Genomic DNA, 17,024 nt, shown 5'->3' with positions numbered 1-17,024 from the left:
ACCAGTGTAATTAATTAGGCCCTTTATGCATTTGGTCCATTTATTTCTCTGTGAGAACTGTTGAAAAATGAGTAAAATCTCAATGTTCTGAGTTTTGTAGCTGCTATATTTCTTTTAACTGGGAATAACTTTAATTTGCCAAAATGTAAATTAGGCTATGAAGTAGACCAGAAACTCATGTAGGAGGAACTGAATGTTATATTAAGTATTAGCTGGAGGTTCCAGTACCCTATAAGAACCAGTCTATAAATTACAGGCATGATATTGTATGCTTCTTCTAATTTTCTTCTGTGCAGCTTATCACCTATTTTACACCTCCAGAATGAGTAAATTTATATATCATAAGGCTTCTTCAAAACACCCTGCAGAAACAATGTCTGATGTATGTTTCACCATCTTCAGTGCACTGAGCTTTCTTGAGTAATGCAACTGATTTCTTCAACAGGTTTATCAACTATCAACCTGTTTGAGTATGCTTCTTCCAGAGCAGTTCTTTACACAAACGCACTGGAGCAAAAGTTCTCATTCTAGTCCATGCTACTTTTAAAACACAGGTGTGAAGTATAGTGGTTAACTAAACTTGCTGCCCAGTATCCATTCTCCTTCTAGGTTACAGGAACTTGAATTCCCTTTAGGAAAACACTGCTCCTTCATTTCAAACCACAGGGTTGAATGGAACTGAGTTCATTCCCAGTACCTCAGGTATATTCTGATTAACTTAGTCAGCCTGTACCATCCAGCTGTCCACAAAGATTGGTTCTGGAATGAACATGTAACTCAGAAAGGTCCAATAGCAGAGGAAGTTCTCACTCATCCTCTAGTCTTAGACGTGGGAGGATGGGAGACTGCATCTTGCCATCTTAAGGGGAAGCAGTCTGAAAACGAGGTTACAGATGGATGTTAACGACACTATTTGAGCCCTGATACAAGGAGGACAACAGTCTTATGAACCATCAAATTCTCTTTTTTAAAAAAGTCAGAGCCACTTAGAGTGAACTTTTCCATCCCAAGCAACATAAAGAATGACACATCTCAGTGATTGTAACATCTTGTATCAGAGTGAAACAAGTAACATACAGACCAAAACTCCAACAGATACCTTCTTCCCCCAGAGAAACAGAACAATGGACCTAATACCTCAAATCTCTGATTGCTGACTTTCTTTCCTTTTTTGTTCCAGACAATTTTAGGTCTTGGGTCTCCTGTAGCTTGGCAAATGAAGGAGGCGACTCCGCCAGAGACCCCTGTCTGGTCAACGGGAGTTCGCGTAAATCTTGGAGGTGCTAAAATAAAAAAGAAATAGACATCATAATTAGATGGAAAATTGAAACACAGATTATTATCTCACCGCACTGCTCTCTCCACAGCCCTCAACCGTATTTCAGTCCATACAGATATAATACACACATAAATATACTGGGATGAAAAAATTAGGAAAGCACCTTTTAATTTGAGGGTAGATAAAAGGGGAAGGAGGTAACTTTCTGGTCAAGTTATCTGTTAGCACTTTTAATGCTGAAACCCATATTAAGGCAGAGATCCAATAACATTTGAAAAGCAACATCGCACATTAATTTTTATTACCAGTATTAAAAAAATCCAATTTGTCCTCTGTAACAAAATGAGCTCATCAATCAAAGTGAGTAAAATTTTAGCTCTTTGCTTTGATGCTGCTATCAGGACGCTGCCAGAAAGCAGCAATGCCACTGCTAAGCTATTAAAATAAGTGACATTTAAGAGAAATTCTAGGAAATTTTAAAGAGACTGGAAATACAGCCCTGAGTTAGAAGGTTTAGCAAGAAACAGAAATAGAAGAAAATGGTACAGTGACTCTAACCCAGATATTGCGTGCTGTCTTACTTGAAACTTAACTCCACAATTTGCATAAAAAGATGAGTCAAGAAGTCTCCAAAGTCATAGCAAGGAAAATAATTTCTGTAAAGAAAAATGTACACTTCAAGACTCTAGGACAAAAGGCTAAAAGTGTGAGGTTTTTGAAATGCCCTCCATCTCCTTTAAATGTTCCTAATATTTACTTTCCTTCTTAAAATCTGCTTGTTATCCATCTTCTATTTCCAGGTCTAGAAATTCATTAAATGAGAATTATATAAAATGTAGATAAATGCTTATGGACAAAATATCCACCGTATCTCTTATTTACAAAGATTATAAATACACACATGTCAATTTGGATATTTATAGGAATCCATAGTGAGATCAGCTAAGGCATAATCATCAAATAGTAAACATTATATTTATAAACATATGCCATGAGAAATACTTATGATTCGATGGTAAGCCAGAAAAGCACCACACAAAATTATACATGAGGGATAGCAGGTGAAGAAAACGTACCCCAAAAGAGACAGCACAAAATATGCTAAAATATTAACAATGGTGGGTGGGGAGAATGTGTTCTAATTATTTTTCCTCCTCTTCACATCTTTTTGCATCCTTGAGTTTTTACAATTATGTTATAGTTGGACATTTTTTTAACTCAAAAACATTTAACCTCACTATTTTATTTTCTATTTTCTTATCCCTACGATCAAAGAAAAGAATAATTTTCTCTTCTCTCTTGCCGTAGTTCACCTGTATGTCATTGAGATAAGGTTTTAAGTAACCATAGCTAATGCTTATTTTGAAAACTCTCCTTAGATTTTAAGAAATAAGAAAAGAGCAAAGTTCATCACTATTTGCTCATCACCACTATTTTCTCTGCCTTGTTTTCGTGTTTCCCATGTGATGCTCCTGCTGGCCCAACGATGTGTGTCCTGACCCTCATTTCGGTTTTCCTGAGTCAGGGAAGCCAGACTGCCCTCTCAGCTCCACTGGGCTACAGTTCACAGAGTCAGACACAACTGAAGTAACCTAGCAAGCGCACACACACACACACACACAACACACACGCACACATGCATCATTTTAAGATGCAAAACCTTCCTCTTTCTTAACTATAAAAATATGAAGTGTGAAATAATTTTGCAGAGATGCCTTTTGGGTTTAAGGTATTAACTTCCTCAATGAGGCAGAGAATGGAGAAGTGAGGGGAGTAGTGTATTTGCAATACTGATAAAGGAACATGAATCCTCACTTCATCAGCAAATTCAACTTGATAGTAGCCCTGGGTGAAACCCAGGCCCCTATTTGTTCCGAAACCCTAGGAATGAAAGCGAACTCTGACAATGCTGCTAGATATCACATCCAGGAGCATCTCAGGGTAGCAACACAAACTAGATGATTACCAGAACTGCGAGTGACGTTTAAAGTGATTTCAAATTGACTAACAGTGAGAGGAACAAAAAATACAGTATACTGATGTCAACTGTCTGTCACGAACAAAAAAGATACTAAACTTTTATGTTTTCATTCTGCTGTTCCAAATAATGTAAATGGATAATAACCACATGCTTGTCAGCATCTAATATGGAAATTATAATTATGGAATTGGAATTCCTAGGGAGTTTCCCCTGAAAAAAACATATTGCATTGCTATATTAAGTGATAAAACAGTATCATTTTTAGGTACTTTATTTTTCAAACTCCATAGTTTAAAAATTGGAAAACCAATTTTAATAACCCAGTCTCCCATTTAAGTTGAAATTTCTTGCAAGAATGTATGGACTGGGCAGAGGGTTGTTGTATACAATGTTGTATATATTATACTAATCAGAAATTGAATTAAAAAAGAAGGTAGGATGCCATTTTTCCTGCACTGGGATTTTTTTTAAAAGGGATAGTATCCTAGTTTGTATTCTAATTTGGAGATTATGAAAATCTGCAAAGAGGTAATATTCTGCCTGCCAGTGCAGGAGATGTGGGTTTGATCCCTGGGTCAGGAAGATCCTCTGGAGAGGGAAATGACAACCCACTCTAGTATTCTTGCCTGGACAACCCCCATGGACAGAGGAGCCTGGAGGGCTACAGTCCATTGGCTCGCAAGAGTCAGATATTGGCGACTAAATAACAACAACAAACTATTCAGCAAAGTGCTTCCTAGATACTGAGCCAAATCACTATAAAACTTATAAGTCTTATTTCTAAATGGAAAGCAAAGGAGGCAAGTTACCATCTTCTCAAAAAGAATGTTCAGATGTGTTTTTCATTTTCTGGTCATACCTTACAGTTCTCAGGCAAACACTGACAAGCTTAAGAATCTACCAAAGATATAATCACTGGATGCTACTGTAAGCATTTTATTTACTTTTAAATTTAACTGATAATTTTTTTAAATTTTTATTGGAGCATAGTTGATTTATAATGTTGTACTAGTTTCAGGGGTATAGCAATGTGATTCAGTTATATGTATACATATAACTACTCTTTTTTACATTCTTTTCCCATATAGGTCATTACAAGGTACTAAGTAGATGCTATAAGAATTTCATTTCAAAAGATGAAGTCAGTAGAGTTAACCTAATGAGTTGTGAACATTTTTTTTGGGGGGGGGGGGCGCGAACAGAATATGTTTCAAATCTGGGACTGTTTTTCTATATCCCACTACCTACCACTGTAGTGACTCAGCATTCTTCAAAAAACAGCCCTTAAATTTACTCTTTAAAAACAAACACAAGAAATGAAGTTGAAAACACTGTTTTTAAAAAGGCATATCAAGCATTTGCACACATAATTTTTATTTTAATTTTTTTCTAAATATAGAAATATTAGTTTTCACAGACAAGAAAATCATCACTTTTTAATGGGATCTGATGTCAATTTTTCTACATTTGTCCACCAAATCCAAACCACAGAATGGATAAAAACCATTACGCTATGATACAAAGTTAAGATTTTAGATAATATAGTAAATCCTTTCAGTAAGCATGTCTGTAGCATCCTAGGATGCTAATAATCTTGGTTGGTCAGCCTATGACAGTAACATTGTCAATGATGGCCAAAAGGTAAGAGATGAGAAAGAAAGAAGAGTAAAGTTAACTCCAGCAAACACTGGAGGCAAGTAAAAATCTTTATTCCTGGAGGAATCTGACAACACAAAGTGCCTACTCCCCCTTCTCTATATCTCTGCTTAATAGAAGAAACTAAATGCATCTTCTGGCTTGTTTTGTCGTGGATATACTCAAATTTAAGTCATGCTCAGACTTACATGCTCCGAAGGTGGGAAGAAAGAAAAAGAACCCAAGTAAAAGAACAAAACAAAGAATTCCACTGCAAAGTTACACAATAGGTTAGCCTCAGGTCTGAGCAATGAAAGTCCGGACGATTATCCTATGAAATACAACCACAAATGCTGTAGTTGGTTTAAGAAAAAGAGAAATATCAGGAGTGTAAAGACAGTGAAAGGAAAGTCGCTCAGTCGTGTCCGACTCTTTGTGACCCCATGGACTCTAGCCTACCAGGCTCCTCTGTCCATGAGATTTTCCAGGCAATAGTACTGGAGTGGGTTGCCATTTCCTTCTCCAGGGATCTTCCCAACCCAAGGATTGAACCCAGGTCTCCCACATTGTAGACAGACGTTTTACCGTCTGAGCCACCAGGGAAGTCTGTAAAAGATAGTGAGAAAGAAGTTAAATTTTACAGTTTCTGATATTCAGAGAGGCACTCTTCCATTTTGTAGCTAACTGCCATGGCTATCTACTTAGAGCTGCCAGCACTGTGTATGTCTGCTCAAGATGGTTCTGACAAGTGAGAAGTATGACCTTTTATTAAACTAATGCCAAGCAGAGGTCAAATTACTGTTAGACCCAGAAAGTTTATTTTCTAAATGGAAAACAGACAAGCCAAACATGCATATGAGTCAGAACAGAGGCATGGTGGATATTCTAGAACATGTCTGCCATGCCCACGTGTTGTTCAAAGACTACATTCCCGGGATGCATTCACAGAACAGACAGGAGCTCCAGGATTCCAGTAGGTTTTTACTTCCTACACAGCTCAAGATGAGCCACAGGCTGCTGATTTTTTTTTTCCAAGAGGTTAGATTGCTTTTTACAGTACAAGCAATGCATGGTGCCCTTAATGCAATTATTGTAATATTTGATGCTATATCAGGTCTACAGTTGTTAGGCTTTCTGAAGACAAGATGATAAGCCCAAAGAACACTTAAGGTGTTTAAATTCAGGAGATCCTACCAAAACCAACAAATTGCCTCTGACCATCCTAAACAAACTGCACTATTGAGGACAAAACCTCCCTTCAGTACATTGTTATACAGAGCTAGATACTAGCTGAGGAGAACCATTTAAATCCCCTAGCAACATCCATGGAAGGCAAGGATTTATGAAAAATTCTTAAAGGTTAAAAAAATGACTCAGATTTGTGGTAACTTGATTGGCAAACTGAGAATCATCTCTAAAGCAGGCCCTTGCAAAGGGCCACGTGCTACAAAAATGAAGACATGAGCCAATGGTGCCATTTGTCTAATTTAATTCTAATGAATAAGCCACTTCTGCAGACATCAAAGAAATATGTCTATCGCATGGGAAACAAAACTAACAGCATGTAACTAACTGGCTTTGTTTCTTTCAGCTGATTAACATTTTCTTAAGTTTTGTTTTTAAAGGCGCATTTGTCATAATAATGTACTTAAAATCTTGAAAGGGGAAGGTTAATAATGTCATTAAATGATACTGAGGGAGAGGATGAGGAAATGCTTAGTAAAAATAAATAGGCAGTCCTGTCTCTAGGAATCCACTTCCTCCCTAAAAGTTGTCTGTTGAATTTATGAGGCTGTCAGCTGACCTCATCTCTGTTCTCTCTTTCTCTGGAAGAATAAGGCTGAGGGCTCTGAAAGGAAGCTCAGGAAGGGAGATCCAGACGTGAGTGAGAAATGCAAAGCACAGGAGGTGAATCTGGGATGATGTTAAGAGCCATGGCCAGGTCTGAAGGTTTAAGCGGAGAAGAACCATTCTCATAGGGTTTACATTCCTGTCCAGCCATAATACACTCTACCATCACTGACCCAAACATACAAAATGGCCAAAGTCTGTGTGGATGATGGATTTTCTGTTGTGACTCATTGGAGTAGATGGGAAATACGGCCAACACAGCAATACAGGTGCAGAGGCTCATGACAAGGGAAGAGAGGGGAGGTCCCAGAGTTGATGTGTAACTCCTTAGAGAGCCAGAATCCTGGCACAAGACACCAGGCTCAACTGGTTTCTATAGCAAATGTTCTTCTACATAAAGCAGGACCTCTGGGAACATCTATTTTGTTAAAAGGAATCTGAACAGGGTCACGTCTGACATCCATGGCCAGGATGGACTTTAGAGACTATTTTTGAGTCATCAATGAAATGCAAGAGACCTGGGTTCTATCCCTGGGTTGGGCAGATCCCCTGGAGAAAGGATAGGCACTACCCACACCAGTTTTCTTGCCTGGAGAATCAGACGGACTGTATAGTCCATGGGGTCACAAAAGCTGGACACGACTGAGTGACTTTCACTTTCATTTTTTTTCTTTCTAAACGTATGTATTACTATAAAGTTTTCTATTATTCTATGAAATAAGAGCAATGGTATAATCTTACAGGACTATGGAAGAAATTGCACATAAGATATATAAAACATTTGGTCCAGTGCTTAGAGTTCACTGAAGAGTAGTTATTTCTTTACCCCATTTTGATGTATAATGCTCCTTAAATCATATTTAAAAGCTAAAATATAGTGGAGTTGTATTAAAAAGAAAATCTCACAGATGGCTCAAAAACAGTCTTTGAAGGTCCACCCTGTCCAGGGATGTCAGAGGTGACCCAGTTCATATTCCATGTGAAAATGGAACATGAAGTCCTGGTTTATGTAGAAGATCATCCGCTCTAGAAACCATTCAGCCTGGCGTCTTGTGCCAAGATTCTAAAAAACTCCAAGCACTGGACTGAGTATTTTACATATCTTATATGCAAGGTTTTCCAGAGTCCTGCAAGACTATATCATCAGTCTTACTTTATAGAATAACAGAAAGCTTTAGAGTACTACATACATTTAGAAAGAAAGAAAGAGGAAGGGAGAAAACAGGAAAAAGAAAGGAAGGAAGGCTCACTGAGGTTTACAGTGAGTCATGTACTTTTGATCTAATTGTGAAGTCCTGATATTTTTACTGTGCCAAATTAGAAGATGGAAAGCCACAAAGATGCTACACAGACAATATGGTACAACTCAATTTATTGCATATTTTCAAATAAAGTCTGTTTTAGTTAACCAGAAGAAGTATATTGGCTGTTTTCTCAAGGGTTTAGTGAGTACTTTGTACTTTATTACAGCAATTATTTTTCACCTGTTAAGTGAGAAAGTTCACCGGAAAGTCTATGGATGTTCTTTTTCCTCATTTCTAGTAGCCAGAGTACATCATGAGAAACGCTGGCCTGCAGGAAGCACAAGCTGGAATCAAGATTGCCGGGAGAAATATCAATAACCTCAGAAGTGCAGATGACACCACTCTTATGGCAGAAAGTGAAGAAGAATTAAAGAGCCTCTTGATGAAAGTGAAAGAGGAGAGTAAAAAAGCTGGCTTAAAGTTCAACATTCAGAAAACTAAGATCATGGCATCTGGTCCCATCACTTCATGGCAAATAGATGGGGAAACAGTGGCTGATTTTATTTTGGGGGGCTTCAAAATCACTGTAGATGGTGATTGAAGCCTTGAAATTAAAAGACACTTACTTCTTGGAAGGAAAGTTATGATCAACCTAGACAGCATATTAAAAAGCCAAGACATTACTTTGCCAACAAAGGTCTGTCTAGTCAAGGCTATGGTTTTTCCAGTAGTCACATATGGATGTGAGAGTTGGACTATAAAGAAAGCTGAGCACCAAAGAATTGATGTTTTCAACTGTAGTGTTGGAGAAGACTCTTGAGAGTCCCTTGGACTGCAAGGAGATCCAACCAGTGCATCCTAAAGCAGATCAGTCCTGGGTGTTCATTGGTAGGACTGATGTTGAAGCTGACTCTCCAATACTTTGGTCACCTGATGTGAAGAGCGGACTCATTTGAAAAGACCCTGACGCTGGGAAAGATTGAGGGCAGGAGGAGAAGGGGATGACAGAGGATGAGATGGTTGGATGGCATCACTGACTCAATGGATATAGGTTTGGGTAAACTTCAGGAATTGGTGATGGACAGGGAGGCCTGGCATGCTGTGGTTCATGGGGTTGCAAAGAGTTGGACACGACTGAGCGACTGAACTGAACTGAACTGAGTAGCCAGTTGAAATCAGGAATAGATTCAGTATGAAGCCTGGGCAAAAGACAAACATTAAAGCCACAAAATTCATAAATAAATCACACAAGCTCCAAGTGTAGTATGGTAGAATGCTTTTGTACTGTTCTACATATATATTTAATTTGTTCATGATGGCAAAAGACAAGAAAATTCTTGACACCCATTCCCTCTCTTCCTTTTCTAGGCATCTCAACAAAATATTCCATGCATGTCTAGACCATTAATTTATTAAGGTTTCAACTCCCAATCCCTGACCACTAAGATGGCTACTACAGTATTCTCCCACCAGATAGAGATGTCTATGCCTCTATACGACTATCAATATTTAAGGTAACTAAAGATAGATACGTATACAACAGAAAGGAAGGGGAGAGGGAGAAAGGAAAGGAAGAAAAGCAGACAGGAAGAGACTTGATTTCATGAAAAAGTATCCCCCACTTGAACTTTTCCTCAACGCCAGGTGGGCCTTATTTCTGATGTTGGAAAGATTATCCAGCAACATCTCCATTATGTTGAAAACACACCATGTCGTCTGTGTTCCCAGTCCTACTTCTCTTCCTAAGTTTCCATATGTGTTTGTGGCACTCCCATTCCCACCAACACCCAGCCCTGAAGCCTCAGCCTTTTGTCTTCTTGGAAATCAATATCTCACATCACAGCTGATCCTTCTTTTCCTTTTCCTTCTTTTTATTTCAGTTTTAAATACATCTATGACTAAAGCCCTTTTCCACTCAAAATAACTAAACAAACAAGCTTTAACAACTTCCTGTTAGCAAATAAACCAGAATTTTTGTTGGCCTTTAAGAATTTTTAGAGCTGTTGCCAACCTATTTTTCCAAATACGTTTCCACCATTGCCCAGCAAGAACCTAAAATCCTGCCTTGATGCCTTGGTACAAGCTATTCCCTTGCGTAAAATGCCTTCTCGTCCATTTAAAAACTTATAGAATTTATCCATTTTTCAATCTCTAATAAAATATCTTGACGTCTTCTTTGATCCTCCCATGTGGATAAGATTCACTATCCTTTAAACTTTCTTATCATACCTTCTGTATCTCTTCTATGAGTTTAAGCAGTCTATCATTTATTACAGCTCTTTTATACATATATATTTCTCTCTCTGTACGTTAACTGAATCCTGAGAAAAGCATCTGTGATCTGGTCAACTCTGAAGTCTCATTAACTCCTAGTCGCACCAAGCACATAGTAAGTGTCCAATACATACTTAGAACTGATAAAGGGCTTCCCAAGTTACTATACCCTCTAATCTTTGGCTGTACATTTTCAGTACTTAAGCTGGCTAATACTGTAATAAACATGAAAACCCTGCTTTCATTTGATTACATTTGCTTAGAGCTTGATAAATTAACTGAAAAATACTAACTTCATCTAATATATTGTACACTGACACAGCAAAGCACTAATGTGACACAGTGGGAGAATAATGGATCCATACCAGGCCTTAAGGTTGCAAAATACAGCATATCCAAATTACAGACTCATGCATCCTACTGTAGGATTCAATGTATGAACTGAGTACTGAATCGAATACAATGGATCTCACCTCACTCATGAATATCCTTTAACCTCATTGTTATCACAGAGCTCTTCTATTTTCTGCCACTTTTTGTGCTTTTTTAAATAAATTGACTTTATTGTTCTGACTGTACATTCTTAATATAAGTAAATTAGAAAACATAAATTAAAGGAAGGTATTTTAAAGCTTTTTTTCCAATGGTTTCTAATGTTTTCTGTGGTCATCCCTTTGATGAATGAAGATTTTTGTTATGTCTGCTCTCTTATACTTTCTACAAAAGAGATTAATACACTGTACAATTATTTTATACTCTGCTTTTTACTTAAAATATATTGTGAACATATTTATGCCCATACATATTTAAATGGAAGAGTATTTTATAGTATAAAGCATACAAATATATTTTTATTTACTGTTAAACACTGAGGTTGTTTCCAATTTTTTAATATTATAAAAACACTTAAGTGGTTATTCCTATAGTTATATCCCTATACATATGTCATTCTTATATGTAATTCATTTCTACATAAAAACTCACAATCATGATGAATTCCTATATGTAAAATTAAAGGATTAAAAAAATTCTACATTTCTAAGATGTTTTATACGTCTCAACACATTATCATAAAAAAACCTCATATTCATAGGAGGAATATACATGAGTGTCTAATTATCTAGACCATTGCTAAAGCTGAAAATTATCACTTACTCATTTGCAAAATTTTTATCCTTTTTAACATAGGGATAGAAGGCAGAGGTGAGAGGGTGGAGAGTTTAGAGAGGAAGAAATTGGAAAATTTACACCTTGAAAAAGAATCCTCTTCAGATACTCCTCAAATCCTGCCTTTTCCACTTCCCCTTGGGACAAAAGAACATATAAGGAATTCTTAGTGGTGAATGCGCAAAGGCCAATGAAGAAAGTGGACAAGGAAGAAGAATAGCTATCGAACTGAAACTACTGAAAGTGTACTTAAATGTTATAGAAAATAATTTTTGATTTAAGACAATCGAGATATGAAGTCCATTTTAGTCTTTTAAACTGTTTTCTAAATAACAACTGAGATGAAGTTTCACATGAATTAGTCAGTGTAGAGTAGTAAAATAAGTTTCACATTTGTTCTGTTTCAAAATATATTAATACCTGGGCCATAAACACTTGTTTTACAGCCGTAAAAGTTGTGTGGTCTCATTACTGTTCACATTATTTAATATGCAGTCATGGGGTATAATGACCAAAACAAACAATCCCCTACATTCACCGTGTTAGGGCCATGAAACATCTCTGAACTACTGACATTCTTAGTAAGACTGACCATACCCTTTGGAATAAGACACTGTAAACACTGCTTTAGGAACACAAACTTTAGAAAGGTAGTACCAGTGGTCCTGAATCTCTCTCAGATAGAATCAGTGGAGCCATTCTTACCATTCCTTATGTCAGACTCATGCATCCTTAATGAAAAGTTGTTATCAGCAGCACTATTTAGATATTCACTTAACATTTTCCACTTCAAGACTCCAGGTTCACATACCATCTACTTATGCATTCAAAATACATAAGTACATAATACACAGACTGTGTATCCATCTTTGTTCAATGGAGTGATAAAGGCCCTTATACTGACAGACAAAGTCACGCAGCCTCTGCTCATTGGTAAAGATGTAGGTGAAGAACACAGTATTTATTGGGGTTTTTTTTTCACCTTTCCTCTAAATGATAATGTACTCACAAGGTTATTTAACACAGACACTATATTTAATAAAAAAAAGAAACTCTTATCATCTTAGCATCCTTAGCATCTTTTCATAGTTAAGTTTTGAAATCAGATTCATTTACATCATTCACTGCTCATTTACTCATTAATCATAACATCACATCAGCTGTGCTGATCATCATTAAAAGTAATCATTTATTCTTCCTTCTAACCTGATGCTTATCATGTAAACTGGATCACACCGGAAAGGTAATTGGTTTATTTGAAAAGGAAAATGCAAAGATATAATTAAAGAGGCAAAGAAAGGGATAAATGAAAAAACAACGTCATCTTCGGCATTTTTTTCTTCTAATTCTTTCTCAATTTTATGTTACTAAATTCCATAATACAGATTCTTTAACCTCCCCTCTAAGAAATTTCCAGCAAGTCAACTATGTCAATTTTGTTTTATTATTAAGGGGAACTAGAGAGAGAAGGCAATGGCACCCCACTCCGGTACTCTTGCCTGGACAATCCCATGGACGGAGGAGCCTGGTGGGCTGCAGTCCACAGGGTTGTGAAGAGTCGGACATGACTGAGCGACTTCACTTTCACTTTTCACTTTCATGCACTGGAGAAGGAAATGGCAACCCACTCCAGTGTTCTTGCCTGGAGAATCCCAGGGAAAGGGGAGCCTAGTGGGCTGCCATCTACGGGGTCGCACAGAGTCGGACATGACTGAAGCGACTTAGCAGCAGCAGCAGCGGCAGAGTGATATGTGTACTGGCTTCAGTTTAGAGACCAGTAGCAAACCAGTTCCCCAAGGAGACCTACTGCTGTCATTTAAGTGTTTAGCAAAGCGTAAGCTTTGAGCCGGGATGAACCGCTATAACTCTCATCTTCCAATCAAAGTGTGATGTTACCACAACTGGCAAAGATCTGGATCATTTTTTGTAGGATAGATACATCTTCCAGGAATAAATGTGACCATAATCTTCCATTTATCAATGTCATACTGGTAAGTTAGCAAAGTAGTTTTGGAAATAAATAGCTGAAATATTCCCAGGTGCTAAACACAGAAAGGGTATATGTGCAAACACATGAGCATACTTTCAGTTAGTGGTAAAACAGACTGCAAAATGATTTTCTCTCCTTACTGGAGAAATTTAGAAGCAGTATCATAAGGAAACCTTGTTTATATAGACAAAATAGCCTCTCTACAGATACGTGGTCTTCGTATGTCACAGAAGCACTCTGTCTAGGACAGAATATTGTAGAAAATGAGCTGCCTGTGTTTTTATTACAAAGGCGATGTTAATTGTAATGTATAGAGTTTTATAACAAATATGACAGTATTTCCTAAAGAAAGTCCGTAATTAATACTATCTTCCAAATAAATGATGCAATGATTTTTAAGTGTTCCCAAAGATGAAACATTTTAAAGTTTCATTTTTAAAAATATTTTCTTCCATCTCAATGTTTTATATTAAGGGGTACTGACATTTGTTAATAAGCATGTAGATACATAATGGATAAATAATATAAAAAATAAAAAGAAAAATGATGAAAAAGTTAACTTGCCTATACACCAGAACTGTTTGACTGAAACTGATTTTAAAAATGCTTTTAAAAAGTTCAGCATTATTCAAATTTGAACCAATACTCTGCTAGAGATCAAGGTATTCTAAGTTTAAAAGGCTTATGTTATAGCTTCATTCTGTATAATGCGTAGCATATTGTAGGTATTTGATTCATTTTAAATAAAGTACAATTATTTCAGTCATATGGATAATTTAGATATGAATCTATGTCCTTCCATTAGTTTTTTTTAAATTCACTTCCCTGTAGACTCAAAGCCAAAAATTACTTGGCAATGATCTGCAGAATTCCAAACATACTCATTCAATATTAGGTAACTATTAGAACCAGTAACAATTTGTAGGATAATAAAAATACTCATCTGATATCCTTCCAACTGAGCACATGTAGCAAGCAAGAGTGGTATTTATTTTACATATTAAATCATTCTTTCTAAAATAAAAAATTTTTTAATAAGAGACAGAAATTAACACCTATACAAGCAAGTTGAATTTGGGCAAAGTGTTTCTTCCATAAAATGTCTCACTGAGCTTAATCTTGCCAACCACGATTGATCTCTGCATTCTGAAAAAGAGTAGCCTGTCACCCGCCCATTCTCAAATTCTCCCCAGTGAGCTATTTGGGGGTACAAAAGATGGAAAGATGACAACTGGTTCTATGCTAGGCTGTGAAGTCATGTACCGGCAAGCAATGATAATAATAGTTGATCACCCAGGGCCATGCACTGGCCCTGTCCACACAGAAAACTCAAGTTGACATTAATTGGATCCTGGCAAGAGAGAATAGGGTACAATTCCCTGGTTTGTAGATGAAAATAAACCTTTAAAGAACTTTAATAAAATGAGTCCAAAATGGAAGAGGGTATAATACAATAATGTAATTTACATTTTTTTTTAATATGCTACATCTCTGTCAAATAACCCTATCAGCATTTCCATGACAGCATGCCAAACTGAGGAGGAAATGTCTCATTCTTGCTGCCTGTGAACTGAAACACATACATATCACATATTTAGAAAACCAACCAGAGGAGGGGGAGGGACCTTTTCTGTCCCATCCTCATTGAAATCTGTTATGCTCCAGCCAGTCCTTTTGTTCCCATTTTCCAAACAGCATCAGATTTATCTACATAAATATCCATCTCACCTCTCTTGGTTAAAAGAAAAAAATAGATAACGCTTGAATCTAGATACAAGGTAATACTACTCACATATTCTGGAATTTCAGTTGAATTAATCTTCAAATATCAAGTCCCTGATTTGTATCCCTGGGCAGTACAGCCCCTGGTACCAGCTCATTCTGGTGCAGATTATGCATGCTTTTCTAGAGAATACATTCTCTGAGCCCCAGAAAGATGGGAGGTATTCCAAAAGAGCACAGACAGTGAGGACCTTTATTTGCCAACTGACTCCCCCCTCCCCCCCACCCAAAACGCTATTAATTCTTTAATTTACAGCTCAGGGTATTCAGGAAGAAAACAAAGGGTTTTCCCACACAGAAATAACCTTTTGGAAACAACCTGCAAACGAGATTTTAATTACACTATTTACCAGTTATAGACTGCAGGCAGAAATAAACTGAAACATTTCTTAGTGAGGCTTTTTCTTTTTTTTTTATAACTGTTGCAGGCAACATTATAGTAATTTAAGTTGGTTTTCTGACAAATTATTAGGACACTTATTTTAGAAGGAAAATCAACCAATAATTAGTGCCCTGGCACATGGCTATTGTTCAGAGCAGAAGCAGAAGCTGTGCCTGACAGCTGATGGGCGCAGTCCCCTGCTATCCTTAGAGCACATGTGCAGATACCCAGGGCCTCCTGCCAGACCGAGGCACATAGTAGCCACCCTTTCCATCCAACAGAGCTGCACTGACCAGCCTGTGCTGAGAACAATCAAAGGACACCATTTCAGGATCTCCTACAAGGTTGGGCCTAGCTTCAGAAGCTAAAAATACTGTTTTATTTATTAACAATTTCAACTGAGCCACAGCCATGGCCCTTGAGCATCATACCAAAATATCAAGGTGTAATGCTAAGCACTGCAAGTTCTAGACACATGCCTGAAAGTGTTTTCATTAGTGATTCCAGATCACTACGGATGGAAGAAAATGCTTCTTTTGTATTTGTGTGACAGGAGCATCTGTGAATACACACCAGGCCTCATGTGAGCACCTCATTTTCCAGAATTAGAAAAAAAGCCTATAGATTTTCCTAAGAAGCTTTACGCAGCACCAAATGAAAAGATAAACGCTCCAGGATGCCAGAAGTTAAGAGATGCAGACTAATTCCTACCCTGAATCATTACATAACTACCCATAGTCCCTAATGTAATCAAAGGAAATGTTGCTTTAAAGTTCTTTGTAGGAACTTTGTCAAAGTTTGCTGTCTGAAGTCTCTGGGAACCTAGAGAGAGTGCCAGCTGCTTTCGAGGTGGATCTAAAAATGCCGTGAAAGTAGATCTTTCAAAGCCAAGAGGGGAAAAACAAAAGAGGAGTCTAAAGGAATGGGCCACAATTACTAACTAAATATGTTATCGGTCACTCCAATTCATCAGATAAATGGAGTCCGGGGCTTCAGAGTGCCTTCCGAAGACAAAATAAACTACAGAGAAAGATAAAACTAGTGTTTAAAATCTGCAAGACTCTTGAGTTCCTTGGACTGCAAGGAGATCCAACCAGTCCATCCTAAAGGAGATCGGTCCTGTATGTTCACTGGAAGGACTGACGCTGGAGCTGAAACTCCAATACTTAGGCCACCTGATGCGAAGAACTGACTCATTTGAAAAGACCCCGATGCTAGGAAAGATTGAGGGCAGAAGGAGAAGGGGACGACAGAGGCTGAGATGGTTGAATGGTATCACCGACTCAATGAACATATGTTTGGGTAAACTCCGGGAGTTGGTGATGGACAGGGAGGCCTGAGGTGCTGGAGTCGGACACAACTGAACTGAAAATCTGCAAAGCAAAGCAATCCCAACACTGATAGAGACTGAAGTAAAAATGGAAAGCATCTAGGAATAT

The 17,024-nt window shown here is 37.5% G+C and overlaps 1 protein-coding gene across 1 annotated transcript in view; it reads right to left on the bottom strand.

Annotated features, from left to right (window-relative positions):
• PTPRD (protein tyrosine phosphatase receptor type D) overlaps positions 1–17,024 on the bottom strand; it is a 366,674-nt gene that overhangs the window by 334,242 nt on the left and 15,408 nt on the right. Inside the window, exons 3-4 of the mRNA XM_068973581.1 lie at positions 16,297–16,463; positions 1,138–1,283 (exon numbers count right to left, since the gene is read on the bottom strand). Of these exons, the coding sequence (XP_068829682.1) occupies positions 1,138–1,283; positions 16,297–16,463 (313 nt within the window). The remainder of the gene's footprint in view (positions 1–1,137; positions 1,284–16,296; positions 16,464–17,024) is intronic.

This window comes from Capricornis sumatraensis, chromosome 6 (assembly GCF_032405125.1).
Source record: "Capricornis sumatraensis isolate serow.1 chromosome 6, serow.2, whole genome shotgun sequence".
Taxonomy (NCBI): Eukaryota; Metazoa; Chordata; class Mammalia; order Artiodactyla; family Bovidae; genus Capricornis; species Capricornis sumatraensis.
The sequence above is the reverse complement of the archived record's forward strand: the minus strand, read 5'-3'. Positions and strand labels throughout refer to the sequence as shown.